Source organism: Struthio camelus, chromosome 5 (assembly GCF_040807025.1).
Source record: "Struthio camelus isolate bStrCam1 chromosome 5, bStrCam1.hap1, whole genome shotgun sequence".
Lineage (NCBI taxonomy): Eukaryota > Metazoa > Chordata > Aves > Struthioniformes > Struthionidae > Struthio > Struthio camelus.
In genome coordinates this window covers 24,601,496-24,614,802 of record NC_090946.1, presented here as the reverse complement: position 1 = coordinate 24,614,802, position 13,307 = coordinate 24,601,496, and the positions used below count along the sequence as shown (strand labels likewise).

Here is a 13,307-nt window from a genome sequence, read left to right as displayed (position 1 = left end):
ATGAATCTGTTATCATAGTACAAATTGCCTCACTGTTTCTTGGAGTCATGATGATTTATCAAGTTTACAGCACAGCAAGCAGCTTGCTGAGTCTTATGGTTATAGAAATACAGAATAGTGTGGTTTTCAGATTATATTTTTCTACATTTTTATAGTCTGCTCTGGCTCTGTTCAGGCATTCAGTTTCTTTTTCTGTGTAGCGATTTTTTGGCTCCTTACAAGTCCAAGAAATAGATTAGAATTAAATACTGTATTAAAAAAGCAAATTAGATTACTGGGAAACAGCTGCTATCCAACTAGGACTAGAATGCATTTCTCAGACACTTCTCTTGAACATTTAAAGGTCATTTTACAAATGAGTCCAGGAACACCAAGAAATGAGATTTATAAACTCTTAGAATTTTGGCAATGGTTATTTCAGCAGTGTATTTTATTCACTAGGTCAGTTTTTCATGCACGTTTGTGATGCTTGTGTACTTCTCACTCTATGTCCCCTTCCTGAAACTCTTGTATATGAATAAACAGCGTAAGTTCTTCTTGCATACAATGTAATATAAATATCCTGATTTCAATGATAGTATTTTTTCCTGGCCAGGTTAACCATTGTTACGTTCACATTATTGTAGCCATAACATATCCAGTGACAGCCACTAAATGGGAAAGAGTTGTACCCAGTAAACCCAGAGTGAAACAATGTTGACGCTGAGACTAATTCCTTCTAGAAATCAGTAAACTGAGTGGAACAATTAAGGTTATATGATTATGGGTCCATGCTTAAAGGTATTTTGAGGATGTAAGCACGTTTCTGGAGAGAGGGTTCTAGGTGTTTCACTGAAGAGGTACGCAAAAGCCTCTCTACTCTTGCTTTGTTCTCGGCATGGCAGTTAGTACTATGGTGGTGCTTGGAAAGCTCCCATTCTGTTTTTAGGGGTTTTTTGCATATTTGCTGGTATAAACACGCACATACACACAGCCTGGCTAGCCTGGCTTTTGTTGTCATTTGTGATCCTTCTAATTTTGGAATATCGTAATCTAAGAAAAGACATTTTGTGCCTTTTTTTTTTTTTCCTGCTTTGCTGCGTACACTTATATTCATTAAAGTGCTGGAAGGAATGCTCATCTGAGAGCAGATTTATTTTCCCTTCCTCTCTCGGTGTTAGTGGTTGCCTTTAGTAAGCTCTACTCTGTACTCAGAAGTAAGCATGTGATTCTCTCACATTGACAGGGGAATGGAAGAGCTATGCTTAATTGATTTTTGTAATGCATTTCTGTTGACATTAACAAGAGGTCCAGGTATCAACTGACTTTTAATCCTGATCCACTGTTGTGACCTGAATGGAAGAGCTACTACATGGCACAGAATTCCCTGGGCTCTCCATGGGCCATGACCCACCTGTAGAATCACAGCCTCAAAGAAATCTTGCAGTGTTAATGTGCTACCCTGAGATATGGGAGACTCAGGTTCAAATTCCTCCCTTGCTTCAAATTCCTTGTGTGACCTTGCAAAGTATCTCTAGTACCTCAGTTCATACCTCTGTCTTGCAAAGTGTTGTCTCTTCATTTGTTGTTTTGTTGAAGGCTGCAAACAAACTGCTGCAAGAGGATTCAGTTGAGTGTCCACTTAAGCTCTCCCCATGCTTAGACAGGATGTTTGTGGGAGGACCTGAGAACTACAGATCAAAGCAACCTCTGTCAAACCCTTTGAAAGCAGTATGTGCTTCACATTGAACGTATATTAGGTTCTCCCTGGTAATTTAAAGGAGAGTGGGAGTGTTAGGAGAGGAAAACGTGCACTTGCATGTTTTTTCTGTCTTTATTGTGGGAGAAGGGTGCTGTTCATGTGCTAGACTAAAGAAATCTTTGGATTATAGTCCAGGGTCTGAGTGGGAATGAATTGGTGTTGGCGTCATTTGTTTCGTTAGAACTGTGGAGATTTGACAGCAGTTGAAGCTGTGGATCACTGAAAACAAAGGTTGTGACTGTGAAAGTGTATTACCTCATCTGGCTTCACATGTGATAGCATGAACTTCTGAGGTTGAATTCTGCATTCATGTCAGCAATACAAGTAGTAATGGAGGAAAAGGACTATCCTGCTTTTTTTGGTTTTGAGGTCTCTACAAAGCTTAATTCTTTGCATCGTATTAGTAATTTCCTTTGGGTGGTTTATCCATTGCCAGATAATATGAAGTTATTAAATGTGTGCACAACAGGCCTTCTTTATCAGTTTGTGCATTGCTGCTCTCTGTTACAAACATTTTATATACACATATATATTGTAAATGGCACGCCTCTCTCTGGTAATAAATATTTTCCATTTGAAATTATCTGCTTCTGCTGTGGAGATGAGAGGTGATCACTTGAGCATGAAAGATAAGGGGACAGAGGAAAGGGGAAAAAAATATGAAGCATGGTAAGCTTTACTGAGCTGCATGCCCAATAAGTGACATATTCCAAGGTACAATCCTATTAGAGAATTTTCTATTATTGTTATCTATTATATATCTGTTATTTTTTAAACAATTTTTGTTTTGTTCCTAGTTTCTGTAGTGAATTCAGATTATAACATGGATAACTCTGCAGGTTATATGCCTGCAGAGTGACGGAGAAAAAAGAGAGGGTTTTTTGCAGCAAAAGGTGTAACAGGCTTTCATTATTTGCCAGAAGGAAAGTTAACTATTTAGTACATTTTTGTAAGGCTGTGAAATCACCAATGGAAAAGCAGCTCTTCTCATTCATAAGACTATGGGCCACAAATTATCAGATAAGATAGATGCGAGATGGTTTAGACTATGGGCCACAAATTATCAGATAAGATAGATGCGAGATGGTTTTAAATAGTTGGTTTATGGAAATTTTGTGTTTTTACCAAAACACTTGATTGCTTTTCATACAGCAGCAAGATGCACCTGATAAGACGTTTCTAGCATGACAGCAGCTCTCACGGTTTGCACACTTTGTTCAGGAGAAGTGGAGCAGGTGGCCTTGTGCTTTGCCAGTTGGCTCTTTTGCCATAGTGTAAAGTGGAGAATCCTGTTCTGATCTACTGCGCAGTGCGTTCAGGGAGCAAGCTGCTGGGGAACCTCGCCAGGAGCAAAGTGACCGGTGCTGTCTTGTCTCTGAGATAGGCAGTAGCTCCTGTGTGTTCCTGCAGCTGCTCTTATTCATTGGTTTGCCTTTAGAAGTGTCATTATGGTCCAGGAAATATCAGACATGGTTCTCTACCTGGACTTTGCGGACGAATGTGTTCCTTGTGTGCAGCACACTGAAGACCCCAAGTTGGAGCATGAGGATAAGTAATTGGCAGAATTGTTCCCCTTTTATATAATGTACCACTCCACAATTTCTGTCACAGAGAGGAGCATCGATATATTAAACACCATTCTGTACTGGAAGATAATTTCTGTCTCATCGCTGTAAAATCTACATTTATGCCAAGAGCTAATGTAAAAGAGGGACATGGAAATTCCTGGACCTTTGACATGGAAGTAAATTTTACACTAAAGCACAATGTTTGCAGAGATGGCAGTAACATCCAGTGTGCATTCTGCTTCACCAAATTCAAGAGTGACTTTTAGGCTTCCGAAAATGTAGTACTGCACAGAGTTATGTGAGATCTTTTTGTATTTTAGCTCTGTTGGCAAACTTACAGCTAAGTAGAAGAGTTTCAGAAAGGCAGTAAAATGCATCTGTCTAAGCAAAACATGAATGTCAGACTTCACAAATGTAATTGTTCTGAGAGATGTGAGAACTCATTTAAGCACACAAAATGAGAGCACGTTAAAGCATGAAAGTTATTGGAAATGAAGCTAAATTGACTGTTCTTTAAGCTACTTCTATACAAATGTGAGGCAGTAATTTATTATTTATGACAACACTGCTTATACCAATAACTTTAAAATAACACTTGAAGTCTAGGGTCAGATCCACAGCTCCTGTAAGGCACTAGAGTTGCATGGGGCTAAAGCACTTTACATCATCTGACCGTCCGGCCAGATATCTTCCCAATGTAGGGAAGGCATAGGCATACAAACCATAGGCACTTTGTATGCAAGCGGGTGAAGAGCATGAAGCTTTCTGCAGATGGTTTTCCATCTGAGAAGCCCCCTGCAGCAGGAATAAGAAATCTTCCCCATGTTGTGGGACCTGTGACAGTCCTCCTAGTGTGCAAAGAGGGGGCAGGACTGTGGTCCAGATTGCCCTTCTGAGCCAGGAATGGCCACTCATACAAGCCAAGCGAGCTGCAGTGTTGCAGGGAGAAGAGTTGTGTTGCCAGGGCCTATCTCAAGCCCACATTTCTCTCAGACCATTTCCTGAAAGGAAGATAGCTTTGTGAAGGGATTTTTGTGAACTAAATCATCCCTTCACATATAGTCTCTGTAGCTGTGGGATAACTGATGTCTTTTGACTCCTGCTGCTCTGTGCCTCCCTCCCGCTCTGCCTCTCTGCATCCTTCCTAAGAAGGCAAAGTTGCATTAATTAGTTCTCTGGCACTGTTGTGGTGCTGAAATAGGGAAAACTTGCCAAAGAAAATCTTTGTGGGTTTGTTAAAAACAAACAATCTCTTAGAAGCATTGGAACTTAATTATGTTAATAATGAACATAATTATGTCTCATAATTATATCTTCTACATTTATGAGGAGAATTCTGATGTGCCCTTCAGGCATCTGTACCATATAGAGACAGGTGGTAGCATTCATGATTTCCAAGGGCCAGATCTGCACCATTTTCCCATTCCATATATGGCTGTTCTCTCTCTCCAACTGCAGATACTCATTCAGCTTAGTCAAACTGAGCCCTTATTTGAGAGACTGCTTGCTGAAAGGCAAGCACATCTATCTTTATAAGCCTGTTTGTTTCCATAATTAGAAACTGAATCAACAGTATATTGGAGATGACACATCCCTTTCTTCTCCCTGTGGTGGCGTAAAGCAGTGAAGCACAATAATTAATGAAAAAGACTGTTTATTATTCATGCAACATATCTGAAGTGGAAAAAAAAAAAGAGCATGGGTTAAAAATATTTCTGCTGACAACCATCAGTGCCATCAGAAACTGTATGGTCTGTTCTAGGGAGAGAGTCCCATCTTTCAATCCATTTGGGCAGGGTGTTCTAAAAATGTCAAAGACAATTGAACTCAGGTTTCTCATGTAAAGCTCAGGAATACGTGGACTGCATGTGAAATCTGACTCAGGTCTCCTGCTTGGGCGTCTTTAATGTTCTGCAGAAAATGCCAACTTTTTAGCTTCGTTCAGATGTTTGTTGTGTCCTGTGACTGGGTCCAGATGCTACTTTTTCTTTTTTTTTACTAGGCTTTCTTTTCTTCTGCGAGAGTCTGCCCAACAGGTTTTGTAAGGCAAAGGGTGTTCGGCCATCTGCCCTTGCAGAACAAGTCGAAGCTTTTTAAAATAGTAATGGCTAGAACACGCTAGACTGAAAAATACTGCTTTTTCTGCTGTGACCACTTGTGGGCCAGTATTGAAGATTAGGTAAAATACACCCTCCACTACCTCCTGGGGCTGATACTGAAGTCCAGAGAAAGATTCCCCCATACCAACCATGTGTCGGCCCTGCCTTTCTCAGGCCATTCACTTAATTCACACAAAGCTGCAGTGTAACCGGAAAAATGAAAGTGCGTACTGCCTAATAAATGCCATAGCTATAATATGTAGCTGAAGTTATGCCGGTGGCAGCAGCATGACTTAAATCCGAGATTTGGATCCTATGCCATTTCCACTTCTTCTCATGCTAAACCTAGCTATGAAAAAGATTCTGTGTTTACTCAGGCTTACATGGGCAATCCACATTAGGAAGAGTATTTGACAGCCGTAAGAATGGTCCAATTGCTAAAAAATGAAGGTGATTGAGAGAACTGTGACTCTGCTGAAGCTACTGATGTTCAAGTCCTTGATTAGAGCCTGCTTTTCTTTTATGTATTTGGTTCTAACACTCAGTGATGATGTTGCATTGTTGTAGCACATACAGCTTCCTGGTTTTGCAAACCTATCAGCAACAGTTTATACTGAGAATAAAGCTTTGATCTTCATGTTTTGATATTCACCCTCTACGATATTACATTTTGGGAATAGAAAACTGTTTTGTGCTATTTTTAGATTGGCACAATTTCAATAACAGAAATGCCTTCTCTTAAATTTAAACTGCTGTTAGCTAGTGGTTTGACAATTTCGTGCTTGCTATGAATGTCTGTGTGCTGGGGGATGAGCAATAAGAACATGTTGCTCTGCACAAGCACAGTAGAAAACCCGAATATGATTTTTGGCTTTATAAAGGAAAAGACTGATCAATGTGCAGCAAATCTAATATAAAGTGGAATAGTGTTTAAAATAGTGTTAATGCCTCATATTGCTTATTCAAGAAGATACAGTCATAGATAAAAATTTTTTAATGATGTAAGTATTATAGCCTAAAAAAATCTAGGAATATATTAAGTATATTCCTAAAATATGGCTGCAGTTTGAGCACAATGGCAGACATGCATTGTAGATTATTTCACTTTAATTTCCTGTTCTTCACAAAAAAATGTAAGTGTCAGCATTTTTATTTGTTATTCTCTTGCTTCCATGCCCAGAGTTCATTTATGCAAAGGTATGTGGCATGTGCAGCCCTGCATTGCCAGTGGAACCAGCTGCAAGAAAGTCATTGTCAGTGGCTATCTGGGAGCCACTACAAAAAGGGATGAATCTAAAGGATCTTTGTATGTGATCATGTTGTCTTTTCTTCCATATCCGCAGAGAAGTAGACCCATTAAATCATATAGGTTGGAGCAGTCTTCAAGTTAGAGTACCCCTTGTGAAGCATCTCTGCTCCTGTTTGTCAGTATAGGAGCAGACACATCCACCTCCTTGCCAGGGGTGAACATTTAATATGGCTAATAAAGTGTGTTTGCTTTTAATTTTGTATTGCATGAACCATTCTACTGTGAATGTTACCCAAATCTGTTTGAGATGACCAGTCTCAGAGTGGCTAGCTTGCTGTGTGGAGAAGCTACCCAGACTCGCTGCAAAAATCTCCTCCTTGCTGGAAGCGAGGGGCAAATTGCACAGCTAATGCCAGCTATAACAATAGAAGAGTCATGTCTCCTTGGTTATGTTTAGAAAAAACTTTTTTATTTTAATATCCTTAAATTAATTAGACTCATCAGACCTTCCTCTTGTTCTCCAAAGGAATCCAGCTATTGAGTTTATTTGAACAACATACGGCATAGATTTGGGTTCCCAGAGTGATCAGAAAGTTTACAGTTGTACACCTATTGATGAGGCGTGTTATACCCAATATATGCAGAGCGCTAAGTCACTGATACACAGAGATGTTATGTGAAATCTTGCCTTCTGTTGGCTTTGTCCTGGGATTGTGTTTTCAGCTGCTCTGAGAATCGATTTAAATAGACAAATTAACAGGAGAACGCCAAGCAGGTTTAATGATGAGAGGATGTGACGTTCTCCGAAAACAGTCAATACGTATATCATATGTGTAATCCAAATAAAAAATTAATGAAATAAGACTGTCATAAAGAGTAAATGTTAGAAGCCATAACGTAGGGAAAGGCCCTGATTGTTTTGATAAAAATGTAATAGAACCGAAAATAAGAAACTGACAGGAGCAATTGTTAATATTGCTGTTGCTACTTTAGGCTGTTCCTTAATGGCTGCCAGCAAATTTGTCTTTGATTTATGAAATATCACAGACATCCTGAAGTTTATGGGAGTGCTAAGACACCTTGCAGACTTGGGCTAATAGAAGGAGCAACTGTTTAATTAAATGTTCCTTTGTTTTATGGTAGCCAAAAAGTAGAAGCTACTGCCGAAAGGATAGTTTAGTATTGAAAGCCTGAGCAAAAACTGAAAGATTTTTTTCTCTAGAACAAATTAAAAAAACAATGACTTGACCATCTTATTTGATGAAAGTATTTATTTGTGCGTGTGTGTGTGTGTGTATTGATAGGAGCCAAAAGTAGCAAGTGAAGAAAACTAGAGAAGTGGCAAATGGCATAGCCAAGGCATGGAGGAACAGAACAGACTGGGAAGCAGACACAGATGTCTGAATAAGAAGCCTCTTTCATAGGTTCGGAAGGGAAATGATTTGTGCACCTGCATTGTGAATCTGCAAGGTTGCTTGACTTGTATGATCAACTAATACTTTAACAGGAACCTATGGAAAGTCCCCAAACATGGACTAACTGCTTAGGCCAACCAACGCGACAGAAGTTTTTGTACTCTCTCCCCGCCGCTGACTGCATGGTCCTGCTCTTTCCTCTTCCCTGGCTCTGGTGCCATCAGCTATCTGACGCGACCTCCCCCTCAGTTCAGTACCTCAGTGCCCTAGGCACTGTACAAACGCAGAGGAAAAGAAAACTAATATTTTCTAGGCCTTAAAATCTAAATAGACTGAAAAATAATGAGTGCTGTGTTCACATCTCTCAGATGGGGAATTGAGCACTGGAACAGATTGCCCAGAGAGGTAGTGGAGTCTCCTTCGCTGGAGATATTCAAAGCCCGTCTGGATGTGACCGTGGGAAATATGCTCTAGAGGACCCTGCTTGAGCAGGGAGGTTGGACTAGATGATCTCCAGAGGTCCCTTCCAACCTAAACCATTCTGTGATTCTGTGATTTATGGAGAAGTTAAGTGGCTTACTCAAGGTTTCACAGAAAGGGCTAGGTAGCATTGAGCTTTTAATGCAGATTTGATGATTTCTAGTTTAGCATCGTAACCACAAGAGCGTTATTCTGCCTCACAGCAAAGAGATTTCTGGATTTGTGGAGAGCCTAGGAAAAAAGGAACCTAATCACTCCAAGGGAATTCTGAGTGCTACCGTAACGTAAACTGAACAGAGCGACGCTGATAAAGAATAATAGTCAACTGTTAGTTTGCATACTTCAGTTCTACCTACTGCATTTTCTCATGCAGTGATGTTTAAGCCAGAGATGAAATAATTGTCGATTTAAAAGTTTATTTTTTAATTAGGAATGATTCTCCTCCAGTGAAAAGAGAGCAAAAGTCATGGAACTTTTTATTATATATAGGAAGGAGTTGTCAAAGTTTAGAAAAAAACATGGGAAAAGCATAAGTAATTCTTTTGTTTCTCTTCTTGAAATATTGGTAAAGAAAGTTTATGGATAACACTGGAATGTTCTTCTGGAAATATAAGATTGTTATCTTTTTTGTTAATAGAGTAACATAACATTCACATTTGTAAATAACTGGTTAATATAGCCCTTGATATGATACTTGATGAGAGAGTGCTTTATTTTATGGCATGGTAATGTTGAACAGTGATGGGATTCTGGTGGAAGTCATGCAGGCCAAGTAGTTACACATGGAATTTATTTGTTGTTATATAATTTATGGCCCCCTCCAAGAGAAACCTTTTGTTTCTCTCGGACATGACTTTTTGAGAATTCTTACTAATTAAATTGACACAGAATATTTCCGTATGTGACTACTCCTGTTTTGCTGTAAGAGCAGCTTTTTACATCTTGATGAGCTGATACTTCTTGTTAACGTGTAATTCTTTCCTTTGCATAGAAGAACTCAAGGAGAAACTAAAGAAGTATATTGATGAAGTGAATGCCCAGAAGCCAGGGTTCATCAAGGTTGTTCGACACAGCAAACAAGAAGGGCTCATCCGATCTCGCGTTAGTGGATGGAGAGTTGCCACAGCACCAGTAGTTGCTCTCTTTGATGCCCATGTGGAATTCAATGTGGGATGGTATGTGTCTCCTTGTAATTCCCCTGATCAATGGACCTTTTCCGAGCACCGTTCATGAATTACTGAATGGCATTTATCTTGCATGTATGGGGGTGAAATAACATTCTAATCTTTTTAATGAAGATTCGAAGATGGAGATGGTTATGAAAATTGTATTTGTGCTGTGCAACATAATCTAGATCCATTTTTCTGGTGTCAGTTACTGTCTGCTGGTGTAATTACAGTGTATTTAAGCTGTTTTGGAAAACAGCATGTAAGTGACCTACTGTTTCTTCTTAAAATAGATCTGAAATATCTACATCTCTTGTTCATTACTGTTTCTATTTCATTTAAAGTAAACAGTAAATGATAATTTTGACAGGAAGAAGCTAAGTAGGGTAGGCTAGTTACAGATCGGTTTGCAAGTAGGGGGCAGCACACTTATTTTATGATGATTCAGGACTTGTTGCGTTGAGTTTCTTGAGTTCTCTTCAAATCTCAGGGCAATACTGGAAGTTGGTCTCCAGAAATATAGAACAGTCTTCGTATTTGTGTAAGTGCTTATGCTTCCACATAGCCTATACTCCTAATAAATGCCGTAAAAGCACAGAGAAGAGTTCTATTTTCTGTATCTGTACTCCTCAGAAATCATAAATAAAAAAAAAAGTCATTTTGTCACCGAGGTTACTAGTGTGTTTCCAAGTACTGCATAGTTAAAAACATGTATTTTAACTTGTTCAATTTGGGTTTGGTATCTCGGTTGCTTCTTCAGTTTAAAAAAAAAAAAAAAAAAAAAAAGATAGTAAAAAAGGCAGGAGCTTAAGGCAGGAGCTTTTGTCCCTAGGACAGATCTATTATTAACTTTGATCTTGCTGTCCCTGATGATATTGAGAGCCTGAAGTTACCGTTATTTGCTGGCAAGGTTATAAATGCTCTGCGATATGCAGGCAGTCATTTCTTCTATTCTCCAGCACACATCAAGGATATCAGTAGGGCATCCTAGATTAAATATTGCAGCCTGTTCTTTTGGGGCAGGTTCTGCTCTGTCAAAGCTCCATTGTAAAGCAAAGGGAGCTCTGAATGAGTAATAGCTACAGACTTTGCCCTTTCCCAAATACATAGCATGGGCTATTTCCATCAGTGCTGTGCTCCTGCTGACATAGTCTCAACATTTTTTCCATTTTTAGGGCTGAACCGGTGCTCACTAGGATAAAGGAAAACAGAAAAAGGGTCATATCTCCATCATTTGATAACATTAAGTATGATAATTTTGAAATAGAGGAATATCCCCTCTCTGCACAGGGGTTTGACTGGGAGCTGTGGTGCCGATATCTGAACCCTCCTAAATCATGGTGGAAACTGGAGAATGCAACTGCTCCAATAAGGTAACATGCAACTGTGACCCAGATTAGGGTATCACAGGAAGTACTCATCTAGATGATGAGTGGTCTCAGTTATGTAATAGGTTTTATCGACTGTAGTGTCAAAGTAGAATAAATGTTCTTGAACTGTCCTCTTCAGCTTTTATCCTTGGCCTCTATACAGTCATCAGGAGTACCTTTGTTTTTAGTAGGTCTTCTAATATGCTTCATTGTTATTAGCATGGTGCAAAGCACACACCAAAATGAAAGAGCAGACATGCGTGCTCAAAAATACTGCTTTCTCCAAATGTTTTGTATGCTAATTTAGTGGTAATGGGCCAGAAAGAGAATTTTGTTTACAAATGTATTATATAAAGGGTACAACTGTCAGATCAGTTATGTTTACAGTAGTGTCGCATAGCTTTACAGCTGTGATATAGCATAGGAGTTAATACTGGTCCAGCAATCGTGTGTGAGCAGTGACTGTATTAAATCCTAGCTTTGGTACAATCTAGCTCTGTGTTTTTTTATCACGACTGGAGTATTGTTAGGCTGGTACAGAACAATACTCCTGTCTCTGGAAGGAGAAAAGGTGCTTCTGAGTCCTCTCAGCAGCTCTGATGGAAGTTCCAGTCCTCTCCTCTGTCTGTGAATCCATACCAAGGAGGTCACTGGTACCTGTCCTCTCGCTCTCTGCAGAAAGTGTGAAGACTGCTCTCACCAGCAGAAGTTCTGCAAAGCACAACTTTAGATTGCAGTGGTGGCATGAGGAGATCGTCAGTAGCAATCAGTTACTTGTTTCCATGCAGTCAGTGCAAGATCTACTAGTTCTGTCTTTTCAGGCTGATAGCTCTTTGGGGGAGTTGTCAGCTGAGACTCTTGTCTTGGGACTGCACTGACCCACATGCTGGCCATCAGAACGGGACTCAGAACTGGAAAATGGGAGATAAAAATTCGCCGATTTGCACAGACATACGTAAAAAGGGATGGCAGTTTCCACAGCATGGGAAGCATTCCACAGTTTTAATGAGCACCCGTTAACATTATGAAAATGCTTTGAAATATTCTGCCAAGTCCTTGAGAAGCAAACCTTCTATATTAATTATGGTTTTAGTGACTTTTAAAACTAAATGTATTTAAACTCAGAATAAAGAGAAAATCTACTATTCCATTTACCCAAAAACACTGTGCTTATATGAAGATTGTGGAGTAAATGTCCTTTAAGAATATTGGATGTGTAAATTTGTACCCTAGCCCTTTCCCTGGAGCCTTTTATTCTTTCAGATACACTGTATGTGTGTACTGTGTAATTAAAAAAAAAAAAAAGAGAGAGAGAAAGAGGGAGAGAGAAAAAAAAGAAAAGCCACGTGTATTGATTGATGCCTCCAATATGCCTCCAGAACTGTAACAAAGGGAAACAGGCATTCTGAAAAACCACCAAAAGCAACAGTACTTTCTGGTAAATGGAACATTATTTTTGAAATGACATAAGGTATATGATATTTTCTTTATTATTAAATACATCAGAAAGAGTCTTTCATTGTTTTGAAGTGAGTACTATAGCACTTCAAGTTAAACACGTACATTTATATATTTCTGCAGAATTCTACAGTTTGTGATTAAGGTGCCCTATAATCTCTTTTGAAGCAGATGTCTACATTTATTGCATCTTGAATGTTCCCAGGAAATGCAGGGTGATTTCCCTTTTATTGTTGTTAATTAATATCCTGTTGCTCCCAGAGCTCCTAATGCTAGCATAGTAATTTTTCTTGTTTGCCATTGTGCGTTATAAAGTAGGAAAAAAAATGAAAAGGCCAAATTATTCTGTATTCTCCTCCACTGCATCTCATAAAGGCAAGATTATACTCTCTGTGGCTGAATTCTTACCTTCTTAAGATTGGCTCTGCAGTAGTAAAAGTTGGATAATTCAGGTCAGGACCAAAACAGAGCTTACTGATTCAGTAATGGTATGCGCCTCGTTCAAATTTGGCCCAGGGAAACAGACTAGCGTTCATGTTTACAATATGCTTGTAACAGAAGGCATTGCTTGATACTATATTGGAAAAGCTGACCTGAAAGTCCCTGTTCAAGAATAATGTTTTCTTATCTGGAGATGGACGTAGCTTCAGGCTAAGCACGCAAAACCATGCACCATTGAGTATCCTTAATAATCACCATAGACAAGAAGCCTGAGGATTTAGCAGAGACAGAGACAACTCCACCTTTTGGCCACAATGGCT

The 13,307-nt window shown here is 39.3% G+C and overlaps 1 protein-coding gene across 11 annotated transcripts in view; it reads left to right on the top strand.

Moving 5' to 3' along the window:
• GALNT18 (polypeptide N-acetylgalactosaminyltransferase 18) overlaps positions 1–13,307 on the top strand; it is a 276,796-nt gene that overhangs the window by 191,235 nt on the left and 72,254 nt on the right. For 9 of the 11 annotated variants that reach the window (XM_068945116.1, XM_068945114.1, XM_068945115.1 and 6 more), the window contains 2 exons: positions 9,544–9,727; positions 10,894–11,091. In XM_068945116.1, the coding sequence (XP_068801217.1) occupies positions 9,544–9,727; positions 10,894–11,091 (382 nt within the window). The remainder of the gene's footprint in view (positions 1–9,543; positions 9,728–10,893; positions 11,092–13,307) is intronic. The other 2 variants (XM_068945121.1, XM_068945122.1) reach the window with 1 other exon arrangement.